This window comes from Mizuhopecten yessoensis, unplaced genomic scaffold (genome assembly GCF_002113885.1).
Source record: "Mizuhopecten yessoensis strain PY_sf001 unplaced genomic scaffold, ASM211388v2 scaffold2711.2, whole genome shotgun sequence".
NCBI classification, from domain to species: domain Eukaryota; kingdom Metazoa; phylum Mollusca; class Bivalvia; order Pectinida; family Pectinidae; genus Mizuhopecten; species Mizuhopecten yessoensis.
Window position 1 is genome coordinate 2,075,641 of NW_018485984.1, and position 17,466 is coordinate 2,093,106.

The window sequence follows — 17,466 nt, forward strand, 5'->3', positions numbered from 1 at the left end:
GAATATTACCAAGGTAACTTGCATGCAGTACCCCAGATTACATCAGTGGTCAATACACTGACGGTCAGAACTGACCAGTAGTAATGACGCTTGTGTTTCCTGTCTTTTCTGTTGGTCAGAATAATCGCATCTGTTGGTAATCGCTTTTTATTGAGATCCGATATTGAAATATCCAACACAAGGCACTTCAGATACATCCAGAAGAAAAAGGTAGACAGTCATTTGTTTTGTTTTTGTGTAATACAAATCCGGGAATTATAAGAAACAACAAGGCACATAAATGTTATAGTTCAAAGTATTTTAATTTATGTACTTACAGAGAATGAATGACAACAATTTAGCAAACAGTCCAGACAAAATGCAGTTTCTTTGTTCTTGATATATTAAACAAGTACAGCAAAAATCAAACTGATGCAATTTATACAGCATATCAATATTTCATCCATGAAAATTTCGTCAACTGAACTTTTTATCTCGGATAACAAGTTCATGCAAGTAATTTGTAATACTGTACAGTGGGTAATTTTAGTGGTTGTTTTATTTTTGCAGTTTTTTGAAACACTGCTGCTAAACTTTCTATAATACTAATATGCAAGAAAATGATCATCTGAAAATCAATACCAACATCCTTTTTATTCAATTTTTCCTTTTACTTTTTACAGCCTATTACAATATTCATGAAAGATGTGATCCTGCCGATTTACTTATGCATGAATTACATTTTTTTCTCCTAGTGCAAAAATAATGCATTAACAATTCAACCCATTATGCATACCAAAAAGTCCTTTTGGAAAAATTTCATTGAAGAAATTGAATTTTCTCTATACATATTGCCATACAAAATAAGTCTCCATGTAAGTAGATAGTACCACAAAATTTGATTAGATGAAATGGCATAGGAAACTATATTGCACCTGTACCGAGTTTCTCTTATATAATCCATCTGCATGAAAATAACTAGTTTTTGAAAAAAATAAAATCTATTTACTGTGATTTTGAGTATTTGACAATATTATTAACAAGTATGGAAACATGTATATATATATATTTCATGTATACATATAAAAACTATATATAATTGATATAGGTATAAAAAAAATATGAATTATATCCCTTCTCTGGAATGTGATGAAGTGTTCCAGTTTCACTGCCACGTGGAACAGGAACTGAAAATCATTTGTTTTCTCAACGAATATTGGTCCGATAGTCTTATTTACATTATAAAAGGTACTCTGAAAAATCCAAAGGACCTTCTTTCCCTTAAGTACACCAGTAGCACTCGTACGTAAATAGTAAACAATGCAGAATATATAGTTATCTACAGAGAGTAAATTTGCTGGTTCACATATAGTTCCAGACTAGCATGTCTGATTGTTAACATTATCGTTATCAAAACCAAATTATTCTGCAGGTACAACATCTATTCCGAAGATAAGTGACCGCTGGTCAGATATGATTATGTCGACTGTGACATGCATGTAAAAGTCGATCTCACCATGATTAACCTCAAACATTTTTGGAGTAGTACATCTAAACAAAAGTCTGGATTCAAGTTGTGGAAGTCAAAATTTTATCCTACTTATCATTGACCTAGCTCCATCTCTCTGACATTTTGTGTACCAAAAAAATATATTTGAAATGACAACAGTTATTGAAAATTTCTATAAAACCATATAGAAATCTTTATTAACGAACAATTGCTTGTCCAGTCCCCAATTACTTGGATATTTCTTAATTTAAGAAACTTCCTTATGATAAGTTTTCACATTTAAAAGCATTATTGGGGTAATCGAAAAATCATGAGGAATATTTCTTCAACTATAGTAATAGTTTCTTAATGTTAACCAATGTTCATGACATGGTAGCATGAAAGACATAGCCATATCTACAGGGACCAGTAAAAAATGGACCAGACCTATCATCATTTTATCAATTTATCCGTCCCCTGTTGCCTTGTCCATACCCTTATACTACACATAATACAATTTTTACAACCACCAATTCTCCACAGGTAAAGTTGATCTCTACCTGATTAGAAATCGCAACTGCAGTGGAGGCACACGATCTCAAAATAAGTCCTATATAATGGCAAGATTACATGCTGTAACAGACAATAATTGATGATACAACAAAATTATCTCAAATTTCTTGTAATGTTTTTCATATTAAAATCTATTCTTCTGATAGACATGAAATAATAACAGATGAAGAGACATCACATCAAGCAAGATGTAGAAAGTACCATGTCGGCTATATTAGGATTTTATTTAAGTACAGTGGAAACTTGTAAGTTTCTGAATAGCATAATATTTATATTAATGAAACAGGTATGTTCACTAAAGGATCTTCATGTCGTCAATCTGACAGAAAACGTTTTGGTTTAGTTACTGAGTCAGAACTAGCCAGGTTCCACCGGTACTTGGGAAAGAAAATTCATAATGGAAAGTTATAGCGAAAACGTAAACATTTAGAGAAGAAATTAGGTATGGTCAGAAATAGACAGAGTATAAATCTAGGGAAGAAAGGATGTGTTAGGATAACTTGCAAGAATGTTGTCGGAAGCTTCTAAATAAGGAAAAAAAAGGAATAACTTCAATAATAAAGAAAATTGAAAGAAATGTGAGCAAGAATTGTTCTAGATCAAAAATGCAAAACTAAGTTGTATCCTTATTGTGCAAGTGAGAACATAAATTTCTATATACAAAATAAAGTATACAAGTATAATCTTGAACGTAAACTTTGTACATAACAAATGTAAAATGAAAGTAAACTGATTCAAATGGTATACAAGGAGTATGATATATATGTATGTAACATAATTCGTATAGGATATGAAACACCAATATGCATAACATTATAAAATTTAGATAATATTTTCATAATGAAACAGTATGTATGTACAATAAACTTCAAAAGTTACAATGGCAGAAAAAATAATAATGATTCTGAATGATTAACTCATGTACAACATTGTAATAAGAATACATGTAATTATCCTGGAGGACGTTTTCGTACCAATAGGAAGTTGATCCCAGAGTATATATCATAATACAGGCAAGGCACTCGAGGTAAGGTCAAGATCTCCAAGAACAGATCCAACATCATCTATTTGAAATCTTACGAAAAACATTTTAACACAAAAATCTCTTGACCTAATCTCACTAAATAAGCAGTTTTAAGTCTAGTTGTGTATGATCGACATATTTCTTGTTTGTAATTTTGCAATGTCAAGTTATAACACAAAGGGTGCAAAAATTTACCAATTGTTTCACATTATGATGATCTATTTATACTTACGACTCTAGTCCACTACATTGCACAAATATTCACACTCTCTTCTGATCAGAGCTGAATTCCCACACGCCCGTCTAGCTAATCCTACCCAGGATTATATGCCCATCTTGCACAAAACAGAAGTTTAAGCTTGTCTTCGTGTAAAACAATGCTCCCAGATTGCTCCTGTGAGCCTCTATCTTTCCTCATATATTTCCCCCATTTCCAGTCTGCATTGCAACAACAGAAGAACGCTAGCTAGCATTGTGATGCTCCTAACCAAACTGTCCGGAATTTTATTCCTGCCAAGTGAACTTCTAGCCTTCTACTAGCACACTCAACTTCTGACCAAAATGTCTGCAATTTGAATTCACCATAACATCTGTAGCATTAAACCTTACCTTCACTCCTGGGTCCAACATCACTTCGGAATTATTATGTAGTATACTGAACGTCTGCCCAAGGACCTTTGTCAAAAATTGAGGCCGTCACAACAGTAACAATATCTTGTCTAAAAACATGTCAAACAATTGATGCATACATCATTACAAACATAGAACAAAAACTAAACAACTTAAGTTTAAATCTGTCACACTGTAGCACAGGAATAATAAGTCGATCAAAACACAGAATAATTAAAATAAATTTCCAACATTCCCTTCTTACCCCTAAGAATAATATTATTAGATCTCAGGTCACCATGCAATTTGCATAAAATCATTTGTTTAAATGGTGGTCATTTTCTGTAGTTTAATTGCACACCAATCATAATTAGCAAATACATTAATTGCAATATTAATTTAAATACCCTATTTGTAAGTATTTCAACTCTCTTTTGCTATTATCACTAGTATTAACCTAATTTTAAACTAGATCCAGTTTACTTTAATAGGAAACTTACTATGAACAACAGCTACATGTTTCACAGCATATATTATTATATTATATGTGTATTCAACCTGTGTTATCCGAACATCTGTATATTTCGAACAGAATTACCCTGCGTAACGGCCCCTGTAGCATTAAGTTCTACTGAACGTAATCATTAGACCATGATCTGATACAATGCTTCCTTTATAGCCTAAATGAAGCTCTTTGAGTATTACAGAAGTAATTTGCAGCTGTAAGGGTTTATAAAGGAATACACATGATTTTTTTATATGATATGGCAAGTGTTGTGTGTCTCGATGTAAATAGGAAGAGAAGCGAAATAGCAATACAGTTTTTAGTTTTCTTTTCATCAGACACAAAAGAATCTTAAAATTTAGGGAAGCACAGGCGATGGTGTTGATCCAGGATATTGCAGGAGGGATCCAAACATAAACATGAATCAACGGGAGGAGAATCTATTTTGTCCAGTGCGTTCCTGCCTGGAGGGAGTAGCCGAGTACCATACTCAGAATATACTATATGGTATTTTTTGTTTGATCGGTACGAACAGTGTTCACTGTTCTCGAACGAACATTTCTTTCTCAAAGCAACTGTTGAACACAAGTAAGTATTTGACTCAATGTAGCACAAAGCTGATCAAAAGCAGATATTCTGAGTGAATACTTCAGCTTCAAACTTCCTTTTTCGGGACATCCCAAACTATAAAACTTTCTCCCGACACCGGTCAACTGGCCAATTAGAACCCTGTTAGTAAGTTTGGTTTCAGTTTTCACGCTTCGTGAAGTTTTCTGGGAAGACACCCTTGACACCTGTCAACTTCTTCACACCCATCAACCACCCATCATCCTGGGGAAAAAAACAAGTACATTTCATCAATGCTTAAATATTCACAACAGATTTTTCTATCTTTAATACAATACTTGTAGGCAGTAAGGATATCAGATTGGATCTTAATGAATCACTTATAATTTTATTAGTGCCAAATTAAGAGTTGGAACAATATTTTAAAGTTGACTTGAAACATGAGAAGCCTTAAATTTGACAATGCAATTGTTCAATCTAATGTAATGAAATATATCAAAATATCAAAACATGTATCAGCTAGGTAAGGAAGGAGAACTTATTTATAAGCGTGTAGGTAGGAATTCATTATCCAGTTTGTAAAATTGATCTCGCGAAAGATATATTTTATAATAAAATAAAAACATTGAATGATGCTTTGGGGGAAACAGGCAACTAGAACTGAGAACATGTATTCAAAATTAAAATTTGCTTTTTAAGCCAATAAATCTATTCCAAATTTTATTTTTAATTTACCTAAATATTTTGCAGCTTTACTATCAGGTAATGCTTATCAATATGTTTTTTAGTAGAAGTTTATTTCTTTTTTCACCATATAAATTTTATCAAGCAATAAGCTCATGCTGAATTTGGTTATAAACAAATCATTAGAAGTATGAACAAATGCAATTTCATTTTCCCATTCCCCTTTATTGAGGGCTGTTCCAGAATTAACCATTGGGGAGGGGTGGGGGGCACTTTTGCAGAGACCAAACCCCCCAATAAAATCTTAAAAGTGCTTTCATATAAGGAAAGTTATGCAGACCTGGCCCTCGGAATCTCGAAACTTTTCAACCCCAACACCGATAATATATTAATAGTTGCCTCCCACCTACCCGTACGATTAATTATGGAATAGCCCCAGAGTCAAGATATTAAATGTTGGCACCCTGGGCTTACTGAAGGATATATACATCTTTAATGCTCACAGACCCTTGAGCAGAGCTACTCACCAAATCCTCCGTGCCATCGTATTCCATCACATATATCACATCACCTTTCTCAAAGCTTAGTTCGTCTTCATCCTCCTTGGTGTAGGAATGAGTGGTCACAACCTGTTATAGAAATAATCTTCAATAAGATTCATCAGTTTGGAAATTTGTAATATCAAAGTTTTACTTTATACACAAACAATGTACGTATCAAACGTGTCGCAACGTTTCAACGTTGTCAAGCCTATGGGTCATAGCTTGACAAAGGGACCAGTGGGTATTGAAACGTTGCCACACGTTTAATACGTACATTGTGTGTATTTAGAAACACTTTCATAGAAATTAATTCTTTGGTTTACTTGCTAACAGGTGAACTAATTTAAACAAACTATAATCTGAACAAACTCTGTACATTTCCTGTAAAGCTTAGAGGTTCATGCATTGCCCACTTTTTTTTTTCACAATGAAGATGTAAGCAATAATATAACGATCTATTCCACTAGAACTTATATCAGGAACGATTTTGTCGGTGAGAGGTTAGTTAATAGTACTAACCATATACAGAGTTCCCTCGGGTAGTTTCTCTACCACTGGTGCATTGGACTTTGGCACTTCGTACAAATTGTCATCGTCGAATTTACTTGTGTCCTCTACCTCTGTTTGTTTTGTTTCTGCGGGTGACGGGACAATATCGTATATTGGTGCTTCCTCTGCCTCAGGTTCTGGACCCCCTGCCTTAGGCTCTGGCTCCTCCGTAGGTAACGACTCCTCCTCCTTCATCTGCATCACAGGCGAGTCGCTGGTGGGAGGGAGGTTTAGGGGGACAGCTGGTGGAGGATAGTCAGGAGCATCAATGACAGGTTCCTTATCTGGTATCTCCTGAGAGGATGTGTCTTTGGTGGTGGGTGTTTCCTGAGAGGTGGATGCTTCTTCGTTCGTGTCTTTGGTTTCCTCGGTCTGCAACATGTATAGTCAACAGACATTTAAATCACCAGAGCTTTTTAAAACCAAACAATTCTCTGACTGTTTAACTTAATCATCTTGAAAGTTAACTTTAAAAAAATCAAAAAATCTAACGAAGTTGTATAAACACAGTGCGACTTAAAGCTCATGAAGAAAGTATTCCTTTCTTTCAGATAATCATAACATCAAATGCAAGTGTTGTATCCTTTTACAGAATTAATTGAAACTGGAATTACTTAGTGATGAGTAGGAAGGGACTGAGAATGATAAAGGCAGTCCAAAACAAGAAATGATAGTTTTGGTATGAAGCAAACAATTATTGAAAGAATTCTTGAAGGTTGGTTGAAGTATAGTAAATCTATCATAGTAATAGTGACCTCTTTCTGCTCCTGAGTGTTAGTGGTCTGCTCTGCAACAACTGGCTGTGGAGGCTGACTTTCTACTTGGGGTGGAGTCACTATTTCTTCCTCTGGTTTATTGTCGATCTGGGGCGGGGACAGGGGCACAGTTTCTTGGAAGGACATGTTATTCTGGTACACTGGGCCTAAAATGAATTTACAGAATATGTACACATTTGAAATCACATGGTATCATTTTATCTTTTCAATAAGAAAAATTCCAATAAACAAAGTATCTACATATGAAACGCTTTGGAGGACTTCTAAATTCCCCAAACCAGTTGAATCACAGGCAGTATGTCTTCTTTTTTTTTTAAATCACGGCACTTTGTATCACCTTTTCTAAGGATTGTGACAGGCTTTCCATATGACCCAATTTCAGAATGCTATTTCTTCCCGACCTACTACCAAAAGCATTATGGAAATCTAACTGGATATCACCTCCTATTTCTGACTTGAACCGTTTATTTGTTATCACACATGTGACCTAGGTCCCTTTCGCGTATCCGGTTCAACTAGGTTGAACCTTTAAAGAAAAAGACAGGCACAGATCTGAACCGCAGCTGACCTCAGGAATATTCGCCACTAGTTAATTGAGAGGTCCAGACGAACCTGACCGAAACTAAAATGCAGACTATTTGCGTTATTTCTTTCTAAAACAATGTCAAGCCACATGTAGTTTCTAAGATACGTTATGTAATTCAGTGGACGCGTGAAAGAAGGGCATAATATTCTTGATACATTGTTATTTATTCTACGAAACTGTGCATTTAAAGCTCTGCTTATAGAATGGTCCAAGTGCATTAGTTTATCGTGAAATATTTCTGCTCCCCCTGTACCATTTCGACCGGTATACGCGAATGTAACACTAGTTGTACTTGGTGACCTACTTTCCGGCGATGAATGATGCCCTTCGTCTTCCTCATGGCCGTTTAACATTGGAGGCTGTGATGGTCGTGTGGGTGTGCTTACTGGGCTGGACGACTCGTATCCACTGTTGCCGTTAGTATGGTCGCCATTCTCTCCATTCACTACATGTGTGTTTCTGTAAAAAATCAACCGATACCATCAATTTGTTTTTCATTTTTCCTCAAACTTCATCATAACATCTATTATGACTTTTGAACATTTAACAATAAACTCACTTAACCCCTAATCTCCAGGATTAAGTTATTATCTCTATACTCAAAAGAAGTGAATTGATTTATTGATTGATTGACTGTTTTTATGTCTGTTTCACTACCAAGTAGTTCGTTTATCCAGCAGATGNTAACGGACGACGGACGACGGACGAAAACGGATAGCAATAGGTCACTTGAGCTAAAGCTCAGGTGACCTAAAAAGAGAATTATTGGTTACAGACCTTTATAAGGAAGTTGACCATTTTGAAATTATTCCTAGTAATGTTGCTTCAGTACTAACAAAACATACATCATGTCTTGTAGCATAGTGGATATGTATTTGACCCCTTATTCACATACATTGTGTCTAGTAAAAGTTATAGCTGTGTTCTCAGAAGCCATTTCGAGGCTGACAACACTTACTCATGTGACAAAGCCTTGCTGATGGGGCGTGGTCTGTAGGAAAACTGGTTCTCACTCGCTAAATGTTTTGAGATGTCACTTACGTCATCAGATAACTGTGGACAAAATAGGACATGTTAATGGTTGACATCCACATCATCATCATTACAGTGACGCTAAGAAACTAAAATGGTAATGTCATTGAAAGTATAGCTAATACATTTTTTAGGTTTTCAGTCTGGTGACAGATATTGGTCAAATGTAAATGTCCACTTGAATTTTTTTTTAAAGACTTTGTCAGAAAACTGTTGAAGTTCTTACCTTTCCAAGCTCAGAGTGGAACACACTTTCTGTGCCGAAGAGTTTTTCAAATATTGAACCATACATACTAACACGACTGAAAAATACAAAAGCTTGTAATGTCAACAATCTTTCTTACTGAACAATATAGTTACCTCAGCCACATATCCAATGTGTACAGACGCATTTTACCGTAAATCGTGATATTTTTACATAGGTTAGTTTTTGCAAATTTCTTGAAAATAGCTGTAGTTTTATTTTTACTGGCTTTTTTTCGCGAATTGGGTCTATGCACAAAAATGTGACTACTGTTAAAACATCGCAGTTTAAGTTTTAGAGCGAGTTGCACATCCGAGATCGTGGCGAGGTGTAGATAGAAATACAATAATGGAATGGAATCCAGGTGTCGGCTGTGTCTTGTTTCCAGGTTGTGTATATTATATTTATATTTACAAAAAAATCAAAAATAGAACCATCGTAAAATTATCCCGATTTAACATGCTCAATCATTTTTAGTAAGTGTCACAATCCATTGAATACATTCAAACTTCAAACAATATAAAATAGCACAAGAATTGTCAGCTCTCAAAAGTACGAAAATGCTGAAGGTGTATTTTAAGGAAAAACATAAAATCCAACGATTAGGAGCGTTGGTACAGCTATACCTGTTGTAGAACTCTGGGAGGTCGGCATGGAGATAGTCATTCATCTCAGTGTAGATCATCTTTGCCTGTTCAGCATCGTCCTTTGCCTTCAAAAGAAATATGTTTTTTCGTGAAATCTAATGAAGACAGAACCGTTAGGACAAAGGTCAATAGTTCATCAGGTAAAAATATATTAATGATGAATTTGTAACTGGTTTTCATATAAGGGCTGCAACTATATGTCATATCATATCGTATCATGACACTTTCTTGAGTATCGTATCAAATTGTTTTGTTTGTCTGTATTGCGATACGATAACAGTACTTAAGTTATATATCAATTTTCACCAAACTCTAAAAAAGTGTACTGAAATGTTTTGAATCTTTCAATGAAGATGTGGTCCACTGTACAGTCATACTCAAAAATACTGGTGTTAGAAATCATACAAAGATATCTTTTGATAGTATTTACTATTTAAGTCTATGAAAAAACTCGATAAAATCCTGCACTCAATCATTATGAAGTTAACCTTTCAAGCAGATGTTTATATTGTGATACACATGGTGTCGTAAGCATTGTACCACAGCATGTATCGTATTGTGAGGTATGCGTATCATTGCAGCCCTACTTATCATAAATCAGGCATGGGATCGATGAAGGAGTGAAAAGCTTGAAAATGGTAACAGTCCATAGTACAATTTGGTGATAATGTATACTGCTTTTTGTCATTACAAAACTACTTCTTAATGAAGTGCATATTTCCAAAACTAATCAATCTAATCTAATGTTTTACTTTAAATAATGCCTAAATTATTTAGGTCAACTTGGATATGTTATAAACAAGTTTTAATAATATTTCATTGTAAACAAAAAAAATGATTTCTTTACCTTGGCAATTTTGTTTTCATCTTTTTTCTTTGCATTCTGCACGACATCCAAATTGTGTCTTGCGTTATCGTAGTCGACCATCTTACGTCCTCGTTTAGCTATTCGTGTCTGTAAAAGAACATTAATGCATAAACACAGAGCTTGGTAAAAACAACAACCAGCTTGGGTGGTTTTACAGAACAGAATGGAACCAAAATATTTCTGTTAGGTTCCTTTACCCATCATAACAATATAATAATAAATATGATATGATACCACAAATGGTGGTTACCAAGGCAACTAAATATCAGGTGTAAGATTGGTCTACTATTGTAGGTGCCATCATAATTGTACCAACTCAGGACAGGGGAGTGGGGGAGGGGGTAGTTGCCTTGGTAATTTACCCATCCTGAGACTGTTATATAACTGGTATATTTGCCATGGTTATTGAACCTACCTTGAGGGGTGTTATATGACTGGTGTAGTTGCCATAGTGATTTACCCACCCTGAGGTCATTATATGACTGGTATCATTGCTATTGTACCTACCTTGAGGGGTGTTATATGACTTGTGTAGGTTGTCATGGCTACTGTACCTACCTTGAGGAGTGTTATATGACCGGGTTAGTTGTCATGGTTACTGTACCTACCTTGAGGGGGGTTATATGACCTGTTTAGTTGTCATGGTTACTGTACCTACCATGAGGGGGGTTATATGACTGGTGTAGGTTGTCATGGTTACTGTACCTCCCTTGAGGGGTGTTATATGACTGGTGTAGGTTGTCAGGGTTACTGTACCTACCTTGAGGGGAGTTATATGACTTGTGTAGGTTGTCATGGTTACTGTACCTACCTTGAGGAGTGTTATATGACCGGTTTAGTTGTCATGGTTACTGTACCTACCTTGAGGAGTGTTATATGACTTGTGTTGGTTGTCATGGTTACTGTACCTACCTTGAGGAGTGTTATATGAACGGATTAGTTGTCATGGCTACTATACCTACCTTGAGGGGTGTTATATGACCTGTTTAGTTGTCATGGTTATTGTACCTACCTTGAGGGGTGTTATATGACCTGTTTAGTTGTCATGGTTACTGTACCTACCTTGAGGGGTGTTATATGACTTGTGTTGGTTGTCATGGCTACTGTACCTACCTTGAGGGGTATTATATGACTTGTGTAGGTTGCCATCGGTTCCTGAACTCTTTCCTGAAGGTTTTGGATGAAGTCTGCCCACATCAACTCCATGGACTGCAAGAAAATAATAGTTCATCATTATTTCATTGAACACTCTATATACCACACAATTGTTATATCATTTCACTAAAGTTTGAAGTTCATAATAACATTAACATAGTCAATCATAGCACACTTCACTTGGAATTAGAGCTTTAGATCTTGCCATTTTCCCATGACTTCACAGTCAGCAATGTAATGATCAAGTGTTGGTGCAGTAGAACCGTGACCATGAACAAACTTAGTGATCAACAGAATTTTCACGAAGTTTATGAATATGTATTTATAAACCTAGTTGTATCATTGAGATACACCCTGTAATTCACTTCAAGATTATGGTGAAATCCTGGCACTTTCTGTTACACACCTGAAGATTTTCATGTATTTTGCTGCCACCTTCCCATTCCTCCTCATAGGTCTCCTGTATTGTGGCAAACAGGGACCGCGACGCATTCTGCATTGCTGCAAGTAAATCAGAAACAGTTGCAGTCAGCCAAATGTTGAAATTTATTTCTGATAATTGATAAGCAAGTTTTACCTTAAAAATTGTATTATACAAAATGTTCAAAATGAACAGGTATTCCAATATTTGGTGATATAACAATATATTTCAATGTTTAATAATCATGCATAATTTGGCAATAAACAGGTGTATGTATGTTTTATTTGCTCAAGTGTGACTAGTCATGGACACATTTGCTTTTCCAGTGAGTATACATGTGGACATGTGTATATTTTCTAATTTAACATCCATGTACATCAGCTATAAACCGAGAGAATATGACCACTGGATACAATAACACATACACATGTTGATTATTTCATAAATGATAAACATACGAGAATAATATGACGTGTACAGATTCCAAAATATACTTAATAACCAACGTATCTACAACAAATATCTAAAAAATATCAAGATGCAAAATATAATGTATTAAACCTAATAGGTCTCCATTGCACTAAGCAATTTGAGTAAATCGGAGGGATTCCAGAACCTTCCAAACTTCTCACAAAATAACCATGAGACACTTTTTTCAAGTTAGTTGGTAAATTATGTTAAAGGGATGGGATTTCGGACCAGAAAGAATACCAGGGGCAGTGGGGACTTGTAAATGATGGGATGAAAGACAATATTATTAAATGAAGAATAAGGTGGTCCATAAAAAACTTGGGAATGTTTACATTTTTTCGTCAACATGTCCTAAATCACTGTCACAAGATGATGAATCACCGAACTACAAATAATGACACAGCCTGTCACAGATTAAAACTTAGCCGGAAATCTGCCCTCTGTCCCAGTATTCATAACTCGGTGTAATGGGCACCGGTCTTCATGGTATATCGTACCACAACTTGTAACAAGTACCATATTAGATATGTCATAAACACGCTGCTATAACGTCATATGATGAATCATATCCAAATCCAGGAAATATCAATTTTCACATTCAGCTTCAAAATATTGAAGGTACACACAGTTCAATTTCAGTTTAAATTTGAAATCTTCATCTTCAAATAATTAAAATATACAAAAAAATTGATTTTACACTCAAAATGTGAGCTTTCTCGATTGCATTGTACTTTGAATGTGTCTGAATACTAGTTTTACATAAATATATTTACATTTCCACTGCAAGTTGCTCTATAACATTACCAGAAGAAGTTACATTCATAGCACTATGAATGCAATTTGATCGGCATAGTTTTGAGGCCCCTCCTCCCGCCTCAAATAACATTAGACAACCATTGGCAGCAAACATTTGTGACATTTTTTACTTGGGTAAGTACCTTTTCTGATATGAACCATAACATTTAGTGCTTTTTAGAGCTAAAACTCTAATGTTGTGATTTGTTCGGACAATTTGGTAAGTTTTGTGGATTTCCAAGCCTATAAAAACCTTGTAAACAAAGCCAGATAAGTGATGGTTTGTATTTAAGTGTAAACACATGAGTAATTTTTGTTTTATTCTGATTTAGAAAAGATGAGCAGACATCCTGTGTCTGATGCATCATGACCTTTAAACATGCTTGAGAAACCCTTTGACTATCCTTCCTTGTATAAAGTGGCTATACCTAAGTGTAATTGCTACATGTGTTTAGTATCAAATTGTGCATAAAAAACATTTTTGTATTTCGTTTTACGCCACAGAAAACAAATGCACTTTTCATTATTTGCATAGCCATTCATTATACAAAACATATGCGTTTCTGAGTTTTTTCAGGTTTATATTGAAACACGTTATACATATTTTTTGTCAGACATTTGGAATGGCTGTTGCTATGGTAATGAAAGTTTTACATCAGACAAATTTTTCAATTAACAACAAATTTCCCCAGCTGCTGTCGTGAAAGTTAATTACGGAGGCAGTAACACATGTAAATGTAAAACTGTGACAGCTAAGTGTGGATCAGACATACACCATTTTTTTGGTACTTAATTAATATGTACAAATATGTCTATTAATATACCTGCTAGTGACATCTACCTTTTGTTTCCATACTTGTCAACATTAAACGTCAAGTTTGATATGAGGAGATGTAACTTAGGTTTGAATTCTGTTCTTTGCGAGCTATATATGGTGACACCAGGCCTAGTTATATCTTCACGACATCATTATCATTCAGCTAGACAGATGGACTGGTGTTAATCATATAATATAATAAGGTCGTAAAATGGAGACGCTTGCTTTGTAAAATCTGACAAGTCTGTACGTATAGGATTCTTATGGATATCAAACAAATCAAACTAAGGCAGTTAAAGGGATTGTCTCCCTTTAATTACTGAAATTTTATTATTATCGCTTGTTTTTATTGAACTACTGAATTTGATTTAGAATCGGTCCACTGGAGGTTGTGGAACTTTTGGAATCTAAGTAAAAAGACATTTGATTTCAATTTCTCTGTATTGTTTACATTGAAAAAGGAAACAACCTAAATCTGGAATTAATTTTGGAGGCACAGTAATCTAATGGTAGGACGCCGGGCTTGTGACTGAAGGGTTGTGGGTTCGAGTCACGTCATGGCACTGTGTTGTATCTTTGAACTAGATAATTAACTCCGCTGGTTCCATTCTACTCAGCTGTAAATGAGTACGGGGTTTGGCAGTGCTAGAATTGTTGAATGCCAGCTGTAAGCGCTGAAATGGCAGCACCGGCTGTATGCTTCCCAGGGAGTTAAGAAAGATATTGGCTGGTTGCAAAGGCCCTATAACCATGGATAATAATTTGTTAACCGCTTTGAGATGACCTACAAACTTGGTTGTGATAAAGCGGTATATAGGAACCTCAAATTATTACTATTATATATTATAAATTATCTAGTTTGATACATCACTTGACCTCATTGTTCAATGGAAAAAGAAAGATATACTTTGAATTAGTGTCTAGGTTAACATAAATTGTGTTGTTTATATGTATACATATCGGGTATAATGAATAGTATTATGTTGACATAGAGCGAGGCCGGTATTAAAACAAGGAAATACCTACTTGAGTAACGTCCTGGCTGTATTATAGATATCAGTACCACTAGTGACTTTCAGGAACTAATGAGGTAATACACACATATATACATACACATGCAAACATTTTTCCAGAAATATAACTTTTGCAAAATATGCCTATGTAGGAGTGTGGTCTTACTACAGGAAAACTTAATAGAATTAGTTTTCATTTCTGCTGAACTGTTATATATATGGGTAGGCTTATTAACAGACCTGGGCGTATTACCAGACAAATTAACAAGGTAAATGCAGATTTAACACGGACATCCTCCGGTATGCCAATAAATCATGGGCAACTCCGTTTATGATGATTAATCCTGGCCAGCATAATACAAATTAACTAAAATAATCATGCCAGACAGAAATATACCATATTTCTACATTTTTGAAAGTTTGTTATTTCAAAATAAGGATTGCGTCAAAATGGAGCGTATATTATGTTTTTGTTCATGTCATATTATTCTCGACACCAAAATTGTGTCACTACATTCTTAACAAACACAGAATGCGGTCATAATTGGGTATTCTTTATGGCTTTAATTAATGGCTTTCTGTCGGAGTGTCACAGCCTATGCGACAAATAAGATCTTAACTAACACTTTAACATACAACATCACATATCAAGGTCATTCAAGGCCAAACTCGTGCCCAACGATGAAGAGTGAAAACATTTTGGTCTCCTAATCTTTGTCAGATCTGCGAAGTACAGGATCTGGTTACTGATAGCTATGTATCAGTATCTTCCTGCTTCCTCCGATGTGACTACTCCTTGGATATGATATGGTGTACCGATAACCGAGATTTAACAATACTCCAGCGCTTCTTCCATTCCACAGAACAAAATCAAGGCAGCTAACATTCTGTCAGTTGCTGGTAGAGCCATGTGTTAGAACCTTATAAATCGATTTTAAGCATTTTTTGGAACTCCTAGATCAGAGCTTCAATGAATATTGAATGATTTTGTTTGTTGCCAATATTACCAGAGGCTGATCAATCAAAAACAATCAGATTTTACATACTCTATACACACTGAATTACAATTAATTTTGTCACCCTTAAAGTTTTCAAGGGAACAGTACAAATTATTCACGGTATATGTAGAATATTCATGTGAGGTGGATGGTTGAGTAACAAAGTAGAAAATGCTCGTAACAAAAGATAAACACCTCGATCTTCACTCATATGAGCTGAAAAGGTAAAAACGCAAAGCCCACTCTACTTTGTGATGAGGGCATACAAATATTATTGTTTCAGTGCATGCATTTATGTACTGTTAAACGGTAATTTTTGTCTCAATTTTACTTTTGTCTTTGTACTGTTGAAGGAGAGAGCAAATTAAAATACCCCAAATAAATGAGGGTAAATTCAACACACATTTAGTTAGCAGTACCCCTAAATGTTTGTGGGTGATTTCAACATGGATGTATTTGTATTCAAAAGGTCAGAGGTCAACAATATGTTGGGGGCGAAATATTATGATTTACAGTAGGTGGAAATACTTGGCAGCGAATGTACAGGTAGTCATGGATACTGAAAAATTACCTTCCGTGGAATGTCACAGACCAGCACATTAGAAAATCAGTTTATATTTAAACACCGTAATTCAATTTGTTTTAATCATTTAGTTAATGTAAACCTAATAGATATTAACTTGATGAAATAGTATTTGCACACTCTCTGTGTATGATCATGTTTAGCCCGAGGTGACCACCAGGTGACCAGAGTTCAAACAAGGACAGACCTGACATATATCAGACTTGTCACTGGAGTTGGCTAGGTACACTAGATACAAACACTGGTGCGAGTCTGAGCCAACCATGCACTCTGGTGCAGAATCAGAGTAAGTGTTATTTACTTAAGTATGATGAACTTAAGGCACCATTTTGTGATGTACTCCCATCCCAGGGGCTATTAGCATTCCAAGGTCAATATTCACACGGAATACCTCCAACTTTTAACAACAGGGGGAAAGTAAGGTACATGGCAAAGCCTCAAACTTGGAGATGATGTTAAACATTGAACATTGTTTCAAAGCTTGCTTGTTTCTTAAACTTCTCTTCCACCAATCAAAGAGAAGTAAAAGAAACAGTGGG

General features: G+C 35.2%; 1 protein-coding gene across 1 annotated transcript in view; it reads right to left on the minus strand.

The window, feature by feature from the left end:
* Positions 1 to 277: 277 nt before the first annotated feature.
* Positions 278 to 17,466, minus strand: part of LOC110445064 (myc box-dependent-interacting protein 1-like) — a 38,588-nt gene continuing 21,399 nt past the window's right edge. Inside the window, exons 4-14 of the mRNA XM_021489421.1 lie at positions 12,236 to 12,330; positions 11,788 to 11,883; positions 10,654 to 10,761; positions 9,786 to 9,871; positions 9,142 to 9,217; positions 8,842 to 8,936; positions 8,188 to 8,342; positions 7,277 to 7,443; positions 6,492 to 6,893; positions 5,958 to 6,059; positions 278 to 5,010 (exon numbers count right to left, since the gene is read on the minus strand). Coding sequence (XP_021345096.1) covers positions 4,927 to 5,010; positions 5,958 to 6,059; positions 6,492 to 6,893; positions 7,277 to 7,443; positions 8,188 to 8,342; positions 8,842 to 8,936; positions 9,142 to 9,217; positions 9,786 to 9,871; positions 10,654 to 10,761; positions 11,788 to 11,883; positions 12,236 to 12,330 — 1,466 coding nt within the window. The 3' untranslated portion in view covers positions 278 to 4,926. The remainder of the gene's footprint in view (positions 5,011 to 5,957; positions 6,060 to 6,491; positions 6,894 to 7,276; positions 7,444 to 8,187; positions 8,343 to 8,841; positions 8,937 to 9,141; positions 9,218 to 9,785; positions 9,872 to 10,653; positions 10,762 to 11,787; positions 11,884 to 12,235; positions 12,331 to 17,466) is intronic.